At 58.8% G+C, this 9,886-nt stretch overlaps 1 protein-coding gene across 1 annotated transcript in view; it reads right to left on the reverse strand.

Annotated features, from left to right (window-relative positions):
- Positions 1–6,745: 6,745 nt before the first annotated feature.
- Positions 6,746–9,886, reverse strand: part of ikbkg (inhibitor of nuclear factor kappa B kinase regulatory subunit gamma) — a 78,503-nt gene continuing 75,362 nt past the window's right edge. Inside the window, exons 8-9 of the mRNA XM_041181436.1 lie at positions 9,129–9,193; positions 6,746–7,049 (exon numbers count right to left, since the gene is read on the reverse strand). Coding sequence (XP_041037370.1) covers positions 6,883–7,049; positions 9,129–9,193 — 232 coding nt within the window. The 3' untranslated portion in view covers positions 6,746–6,882. The remainder of the gene's footprint in view (positions 7,050–9,128; positions 9,194–9,886) is intronic.

Below are 9,886 nucleotides of genomic sequence, written 5' to 3' on the forward strand. Positions count from 1 at the left end.
TAGAAGCTTTCTCCCAGGGTGGAAGAGTCAATTACTAGGGGACATAGATTTAAGGGGAGAGGAGAAAACTATAGAGGAGATGTGCGGGGCAAGATTTTTATGCAGAGGGTAGTGAGCGTCTGGAATTCGCTGCCAGAGGAGGTGGTGGAAGCAGGTATGATAGTGGTGTTTAAGAGGCAGCTTGACAAATACATGAATAGGATGGGAGTAGAGGGATACGGACCCCGGAAGTGCAAAATGTTTCAGCTGACGGGCAATATGATCGGCGCGGGCTGAAGGGCCTGTTCCTGTGCTGAACTTTGTTCTTTGTTCTTTGTTCTGAAAGAATCCCTGAAAACCATAAAGTAGGCCCCAAAAATGAACCAAAAGGTCAAGTTATGATGTGATCTCCTTTCAATTCCAGGAGCTTCAATTTTAGCTGGCAGCCTCTCGTGTGGAACTTTATCAAATGCCTTCTGGAATATCCATAGACTCTCCCCCGCTTGTTCCATTGGACACGTCTTCGAACAAATTCACTCACCTTCCTGAGGTAGGAACTACTCTTAACAAATACATCCTGACTCTCACTGTGCAACTGAAAATTTTCACGATGTCCAGTCACTCAATCCTTCATTACACGCTCCAGTAAATTGTTGATGAAAGACTTTAGACGAACAAGTTTATAATACCCTGGTTCTGCACCTCCGCTCTCTCACCGCACCCCACTCTTCAATATCGGAGTGATCTGTGCAATTTTCCAATCTAAAAGGAACAGTTCCTCAATTGAGAACGTTCGGAGATTATTGTTCGATACTATTCAAAACCACGTCGATTAAAATCGTGGGATGGAAATCACATCTCTTTCAGAGAGTTAAGACTCAGCCAGTGTGCAGATATCTCCCTGAGAGAGAGAGGGGACTGAGAGACACCAGTCAGTGTGCAGATATCTCCCTGAGAGAGAGAGGGGACTGAGAGACACCAGTCAGTGTACAGATATCTCCGTGAGAGAGAGGGGACTGAGAGACACCAGTCAGTGTACAGATATCTCCCTGAGAGAGAGAGGGACTGAGAGACACCAGTCAGTGTACAGATATCTCCCTGAGAGAGAGGGGACTGAGAGACACCAGTCAGTGTACAGATATCTCCCTGAGAGAGAGAGGGACTGAGAGACACCAGTCAGTGTACAGATATCTCCCTGAGAGAGAGGGACTGAGAGACACCAGTCAGTGTACAGATATCTCCCTGAGAGAGAGAGGGGACTGAGAGACACCAGTCAGTGTACAGATATCTCCCTGAAATAGGGACTGAGAGACATCAGTCAGTGTACAGATATCTCCCTGAGAGAGAGGGACTGAGAGACACCAGTCAGTGTACAGATATCTCCCTGAGAGAGAGAGACTGAGAGACACCAGTCAGTGTGCAGATATCTCCCTGAGAGAGAGAGAGGGACTGAGAGACACCAGTAAGTGTACAGATAACTCCCTAAGAGATAGAGAGGGACTGAGAGACACTAGTCAGTGTACAGATATCTCCCTGAGAGGGGACTGAGAGACACCAGTCAGTGTACAGATATCTCTCTGAGAGAGAGGGACTGAGAGACACCAGTCAGTGTACAGATATCTCTCTGAGAGAGAGGGACTGAGAGACACCAGTCAGTGTACAGATATCTCCCTGAGAGAGAGGGGACTGAGGGACTCCAGTCAGTGTACAGATATCTCCCTATGAGAGAGAGAGGACCGAGAGACACCGGTCAGTGTACAGATATCTCCCTGAGAGAGAGTGACTGAGAGACACCAGTCAGTGTACAGATATCTCCCTGAGAGAGAGAGGGATCTGAGAGACACCAATCAGTGTACAGATATCTCCCTGAGAGAGAGAGGGATCTGAGAGACACCAATCAGTGTACAGATATCTCTCAGAGAGAGGGGGAACAGAGAGATACCAGTCAGTGTACAGATATCTTCCTGAGAGAGAGAGGGGACAGAGAGACACCAGTCAGTGTACAGATATCTCCCTGAGAGAGAGGGACTGAGAGACACCAGTCAGTGTACAGATATCTCTCTGAGAGAGAGGGGACTGAGAGACACCAGTCAGTGTACAGATATCTCCCTGAGAGAGAGAGGGGACTGAGAGACACCAGTCAGTGTACAGATATCTCCCTGAGAGAGAGAGGGGACTGAGAGACACCAGTTAGTGTACAGATATCTCCCTGAGAGAGAGGGACTGAGAGATACCACTTAGTGTACAGATATCTCCCTGAGAGAGAGAGGGGACTGAGAGACAGCAGTCAGTGTACAGATATCTCCCTGAGAGAGAGAGGGACTGAGAGACACCAGTCAGTGTACAGATATCTCCCTGAGAGAGAGGGACAGAGAGACACCAGTCAGTGTACAGATATCTCCCTGAGAGAGAGAGGGACAGAGAGACACCAGTCAGTGTACAGATATCTCCCTGAGAGAGAGGGATTGAGAGAGACCAGTCAGTGTACAGATATCTCCCTGAGAGAGAGAGGGATTGAGAGACACCAGTCAGTGTACAGATATCCCCCTGAGAGAGAGGGACTGAGAGACACCAGTCAGTGTACAGATATTGTCATTATGCACAGGAAAGTTTGCATTCAATTTATGAAAGCTATTCTGAGATTTGACATTTAGTAGTTCAGTTGCTGGATATTAAGACAGTAACAGAGTTGAGAGATTACTTCCACAGTTGAACACTAAGTTACCGTTAACCAAAGGGACTGTCGTGTAGCGGGACAGTGCCCAGAATCGGGTGGGGAGGGTGGGGAGCTGAGTTGTGGCAGTGTCTTTCAGTGGAGAGCAGCATTGCATGTGGTGAAGTGACTTGGGAAATCTTGTTGCGACTCTAGCAAAGCTGCCGGGAATCGCTTACTAATGACAGCAGCTCTCTTTCACAGCGGCGTACACTCTACCCCACTGCCAGGCGTTTATTGAAAGCTCCCTCACGCTCCGGCATAAAATTCAGCGCTGCTTTCCAGAAGGTTCTCTGCAGTCCATCCTTGTTTCTTGAGCATCATGCGTAAAGAGCACAGACCATACAGTGACGTGTCTGTGATTCCCCCACACGGTGACGGGTCTGGGTCTGTGATTCCCCCACACGGTGACGGGACGAGGGTCTGTGTCTGTGATTCCCCCACACGGTGACGGGATGCGGGTCTGTGTCTGTGATTCCCCCACACGGTGACGGGACGCGGGTCTGTGTCTGTGATTCCCCCACACGGTGACGGGACGCGGGTCTGGGTCTGTGATTCCCCCACACGGTGATGGGATGCGGGTCTGTGTCTGTGATTCCCCCACACGGTGACGGGACGCGGGTCTGTGTCTGTGATTCCCCCACACGGTGACGGGACGCGGGTCTGTGTCTGTGATTCCCCCACACGGTGACGGGACGCGGGTCTGTGTCTGTGATTCCCCCACACGGTGACGGGACGCGGGTCTGTCTGTGATTCCCCCACACGGTGACGGGTCTGTGTCTGTGATTCCCCCACACGGTGACGGGACGCGGGTCTGTGTCTGTGATTCCCCCACACGGTGACGGGTCTGTGTCTGTGATTCCCCCACACGGTGACGGGACGCGGGTCTGTGTCTGTGATTCCCCCACACGGTGACGGGTCTGTGTCTGTGATTCCCCCACACGGTGACGGGACGCGGGTCTGTGTCTGTGATTCCCCCACACGGTGACGGGACGCGGGTCTGTGTCTGTGATTCCCCCACACGGTGACGGGACGCGGGTCTGTGTCTGTGATTCCCCCACACGGTGACGGATCTGTGTCTGTGATTCCCCCACACGGTGACGGGTCTGTGTCTGTGATTCCCCCACACGGTGACGGGTCTGTGTCTGTGATTCCCCCACACGGTGACGGGTCTGTGTCTGTGATTCCCCCACACGGTGACGGGACGCGGGTCTGTGTCTGTGATTCCCCCACACGGTGACAGGACGCGGGTCTGTGTCTGTGATTCCCCCACACGGTGACGGGTCTGTGTCTGTGATTTCCCCACACGGTGACGGGACGCGGGTCTGTGTCTGTGATTCCCCCACACGGTGACGGGACGCGGGTCTGTGTCTGTGATTCCCCCACACGGTGATGGGACGTGGGTCTGTGTCTGTGATTCCCCCACATGGTGACGGGTCTGTGTCTGTGATTCCCCCACACGGTGACGGGTCTGTGTCTGTGATTCCCCCACACGGTGACGGGACGCGGGTCTGTGTCTGTGATTCCCCCACACGGTGACGGGTCTGTGTCTGTGATTCCCCTACATGGTGACGGGTTTGTGTCTGTGATTCCCCCACACGGTGACAGGACGCGGGTCTGTGTCTGTGATTCCCCCACACGGTGACGGGTCTGTGTCTGTGATTCCCCCACACGGTGATGGGTCTGTGTCTGTGATTCCCCCACACGGTGACGGGACGCGGGTCTGTGTCTGTGATTCCCCCACACGGTGACGGGTCTGTGTCTGTGATTCCCCCACACGGTGACGGGTCTGTGTCTGTGATTCCCCCACACGGTGACGGGACGCGGGTCTGTGTCTGTGATTCCCCCACATGGTGACGGGTTTGTGTCTGTGATTCCCCCACACGGTGACGGGACGCGGATCTGTGTCTGTGATTCCCCCACACGGTGACGGGTCTGTGTCTGTGATTCCCTCACACGGTGACGGGTCTGTGTCTGTGATTCCCCCACACGGTGACGGGACGCGGGTCTGTGTCTGTGATTCCCCCACACGGTGACGGGACGCGGGTCTGTGTCTGTGATTCCCCCACACGGTGACGGGACGCGGGTCTGTGTCTGTGATTCCCCCACACGGTGACGGGACGCGGGTCTGTGTCTGTGATTCCCCCACACGGTGACGGGACGCGGGTCTGTGTCTGTGATTCCCCCACACGGTGACGGGATGTGGGACTGTGTCTGTGATTCCCCCACACGGTGACGGGTCTGTGTCTGTGATTCCCCCACACGGTGACGGGACGCGGGTCTGTGTCTGTGATTCCCCCACACGGTGACGGGACGCGGGTCTGTGTCTGTGATTCCCCCACACGGTGACGGGACGCGGGTCTGTGTCTGTGATTCCCCCACACGGTGACGGGATGTGGGTCTGTGTCTGTGATTCCCCCACACGGTGACGGGTCTGTGTCTGTGATTCCCCCACACGGTGACGGGACGCGGGTCTGTGTCTGTGATTCCCCCACACGGTGACGGGACGCGGGTCTGTGTCTGTGATTCCCCCACACGGTGACGGGTCTGTGTCTGTGATTCCCCCACACGGTGACGGGTCTGTGTCTGTGATTCCCCCACACGGTGACGGGACGCGGGTCTGTGTCTGTGATTCCCCCACATGGTGACGGGTTTGTGTCTGTGATTCCCCCACACGGTGACGGGACGCGGATCTGTGTCTGTGATTCCCCCACACTGTGACGGGTCTGTGTCTGTGATTCCCCCACACGGTGACGGGACGCGGGTCTGTGTCTGTGATTGCCCCACACGGTGACGGGTCTGTGTCTGTGATTCCCCCACACGGTGACGGGTCTGTGTCTGTGATTCCCCCACACGGTGACGGGTCTGTGTCTGTGATTCCCCCACACGGTGACGGGACGCGGGTCTGTGTCTGTGATTCCCCCACGCGGTGACGGGACGCGGGTCTGTGTCTGTGATTCCCCCACACGGTGACGGGATGTGGGTCTGTGTCTGTGATTCCCCCACACGGTGACGGGTCTGTGTCTGTGATTCCCCCACACAGTGACGGGACGCGGGTCTGTGTCTGTGATTCCCCCACACGGTGACGGGTCTGTGTCTGTGATTCCCCCACACGGTGACGGGACGCGGGTCTGTGTCTGTGATTCCCCCACACGGTGATGGGTCTGTGTCTGTGATTCCCCCACACGGTGACGGGTCTGTGTCTGTGATCCCCCCACACGGTGACGGGACGCGGGTCTGTGTCTGTGATTCCCCCACACGGCGACGGGTCTGTGTCTGTGATTCCCCCACACGGTGACGGGTCTGTGTCTGTGATTCCCCCACACGGTGACGGGACGCGGGTCTGTGTCTGTGATTCCCCCACACGGTGACGGGTCTGTGTCTGTGTCTGTGATTCCCCCACACGGTGACGGGACGTGGGTCTGTGTCTGTGATTCCCCCACACGGTGACGGGTCTGTGTCTGTGTCTGTGATTCCCCCACACGGTGACGGGTCTGTGTCTGTGATTCCCCCACACGGTGACGGGACGCGGGTCTGTGATTCCCCCACACGGTGACGGGACGCGGGTCTGTGATTCCCCCACACGGTGACGGGACGCGGGTCTGTGTCTGTGATTCCCCCACACGGTGATGGGACGCGGGTCTGTGTCTGTGATTCCCCCACACGGTGACGGGACGCGGGTCTGTGTCTGTGATTCCCCCACACGGTGACGGGTCTGTGTCTGTGTCTGTGATTCCCCCACACGGTGACGGGTCTGTGTCTGTGAGTCCCCCACACGGTGACGGGTCTGTGTCTGTGAGTCCCCCACACGGTGACGGGTCTGTGTCTGTGATTCCCCCACACGGTGACGGGATGTGGGTCTGTGTCTGTGATTCCCCCACACGGTGACGGGACGCGGGTCTGTGTCTGTGATTCCCCCACACGGTGACGGGATGCGCGGGTCTGTGTCTGTGATTCACGCTGAGGGAGAGAGATGGTAAGCGTTTGTCAGCCGCTCGATGTCTGACCCGGACAGGAGATAAATGATCACTGGCGATAGTTCGGGGGGCCATGTTGTAGTCCATTTGTACTTTAATAATGTCGTCTTTTCATTGAAGCCGTGAATCTCGTGTGGGGGGGGTGGTGAGGGGTGTCTTGCGCACACACACCCCTTCCCCACCCCGAAACGCCAGGGGAGAGTCTCCGGCCTCTCACTGGATGCAGTCCATCACGTGAATCTGCAGCGTGTCCATGTCTGGAGCCAAGTACTGGCACTTGGGGCACTGGAAGTTGGGCTGCTCGTCCGGGATGGTGTGTCGGCGTGGAGGCTCTGCAGGGGAGTTGAAGGGGATGGTGTTCCCGCTTGGGAAGTATATGCCTGAGGGGGCGAGAGAGAGGGAGAAGGGTTGAGGCGCTGGCGTTTCCCCCAAAAGTCTCGCGCTCCCCACCCCGCCCCCCACAAACCCCTATCCCCCCCCCACCCCGCAGGACATCCCCGACCCCTCAACCCCCCCCTCCGACAGTGCGGCGCTCCCTCAGCACTGACCCTCCGACAGCGCGGCGCTCCCTCAGCACTGACCCTCCGACAGCGCGGCGCTCCCTCAGCACTGACCCTCCGACAGCGCGGCGCTCCCTCAGCACTGACCCTCCGACAGCGCGGCGCTCCCTCAGCACTGACCCTCCGACAGCGCGGCGCTCCCTCAGCACTGACCCTCCCACAGTGCGGCGCTCCCTCAGCACTGACCCTCCGACAGTGCGGTGCTCCCTCAGCACTGACCCTCCGACAGTGCGACACTCCCTCAGCGCTGACCCTCCGACAGTGCGGCGCTCCCTCAGCACTGACCCTCCGACAATGCGGCGCTCCCTCAGCACTGACCCTCCGACAGTGCGGCACTCCCTCAGCACTGACCCTCCGATAGTGCGGCTCTCCCTCAGCACTGACCCTCCGACAGTGCGGCGCTCCCTCAGCACTGACCCTCCGACAGTGCGGCACTCCCTCAGCACTGACCCTCCGACAGTGCGGCTCTCCCTCAGCACTGACCCTCCGACAGTGCGGCGCTCCCTCAGCGCTGACCCTCCCACAGTGCGGTGCCCCCTCAGCACTGACCCTCCCACAGCGCAGCGCTCCCTCAGCACTGACCCTCCGACAGCGCGGCACTCCCTCAGCACTGACCCTCCCACAGTGCGGCGCTCCCTCAGTACTGACCCTCCGACAGTGCGGCGCTCCCTCAGCGCTGACCCTCCCACAGTGCGGCACTCCCTCAGTACTGACCCTCCGACAGCGCGGCACTCCCTCAGCACTGACCCTCCGACAGCGCGGCGCTCCCTCAGCACTGACCCTCCGACAGCGCGGCGCTCCCTCAGCACTGACCCTCCGACAGTGCGGCGCTCCCTCAGCACTGACCCTCCCACAGTGCGGTGCCCCCTCAGCACTGACCCTCCCACAGCGCAGCGCTCCCTCAGCACTGACCCTCCCACAGTGCGGCACTCCCTCAGCACTGACCCTCCGACAGTGCGGCGCTCCCTCAGCACTGACCCTCCGACAGTGCGGCACTCCCTCAGCACTGACCCTCCGACAGTGCGGCGCTCCCTCAGCACTGACCCTCCGACAGTGCGGCACTCCCTCAGCACTGACCCTCTGACAGCGCGGCGCTCCCTCAGCACTGACCCTCCGACAGTGCGGCGCTCACTCAGCACTGACCCTCCGACAGCGCGGCGCTCCCTCAGCACTGACCCTCCGACAGTGCGGCGCTCCCTCAGCACTGACCCTCCGACAGTGCGGCACTCCCTCAGCACTGACCCTCCGACAGTGCGGCGCTCCCTCAGCACTGACCCTCCGACAGCGCGGCACTCCCTCAGCACTGACCCTCCCACAGTGCGGCGCTCCCTCAGTACTGACCCTCCGACAGTGCGGCGCTCCCTCAGCACTGACCCTCCCACAGTGCGGCACTCCCTCAGCACTGACCCTCCGACAGTGCGGCACTCCCTCAGCACTGACCCTCCGACAGCGCGGCGCTCCCTCAGCACTGACCCTCCGACAGTGCAGCGCTCCCTCAGCACTGACCCTCCGACAGTGCGGCGCTCCCTCAGCACTGACCCTCCGACAGTGCAGCGCTCCCTCAGCACTGACCCTCCGACAGTGCAGCGCTCCCTCAGCACTGACCCTCCGACAGTGCGGCGCTCCCTCAGCACTGACCCTCCCACAGTGCGGCTCTCCCTCAGTACTGACCCTCTGACAGTGCGGCGCTCCCTCAGTACTGACCCTCCGACAGTGCGGCACTCCCTCAGCACTGACCCTCCCACAGTGCGGCTCTCCCTCAGCACTGACCCTCCCACAGTGCGGCGCTCCCTCAGCACTGACCCTCTGACAGCGCGGCGCTCCCTCAGCACTCTAGTCAGTGTGAGGTGGGGTGTTGGGTGGAGGGGTAGGGGAGGGGAAGGAGGCTGGAGGTCTCACCCGTTCCGGCGATCTGCGCTCGGAGACTGTCGTTGTGTCTGCGCTGCAAGTCCTCGATGTGCGTGCTGGAGGGGGCGAAAGGAACAGATTATTCACTGGGCGGCCATGAATGTGCCTCTTAAACAGGAAAACCACGCAGCAAGTCCGGATCGGGGGGTTGGGGGGGCGGTTTGTGAGAGAGGCTGACCCCACCCTCTCCGAGGACCAAGCGGAGAAACTGGTTCGAGGTCCCCCCTGGATCGGGAGGGACTTCCCTAGTGGAAGCTTTGCTCTCGGGGCTGGAGGTCTCCTATCGAGGGGACGGAATAGCAAGAGACCTACCCGGCCTTTACGGCGCTCGAGAGACGGGGGTGGGGGGGCGGGGATTGCTGGTCTGTGCAAAGCCCCTTCACTCATGAGAAACCCGGAGCCTGTTGGGAGTTGTACGGACCCTTGGTGAGGCCACAGCTGGAGTACTGTGTGCAGTTCTGGTCGCCACATTATCGGAAGGATGTGATTGCACTGGAGGGGGTGCAGAGGAGATTCACCAGGATGTTGCCTGGGGATGAAACATTTAAGTTTTGAAGAGAGGTTGGATAGACTTGGATTGTTTTCGCTGGAGCAGAGAAGACTGAGGGGCGACCTGATCGAGGTGTACGAGATTATGAGGGGCATGGACAGGGTGGATGGGGAGCAGCTGTTCCCCTTAGTTGAAGGGTCAGTCACAAGGGGACATGAGTTCAAGGTGAGGGGCAGGAGGTTTAGGGGGGATGGGAGGA

This window comes from Carcharodon carcharias, assembly GCF_017639515.1.
Source record: "Carcharodon carcharias isolate sCarCar2 chromosome 35 unlocalized genomic scaffold, sCarCar2.pri SUPER_35_unloc_4, whole genome shotgun sequence".
Lineage (NCBI taxonomy): Eukaryota > Metazoa > Chordata > Chondrichthyes > Lamniformes > Lamnidae > Carcharodon > Carcharodon carcharias.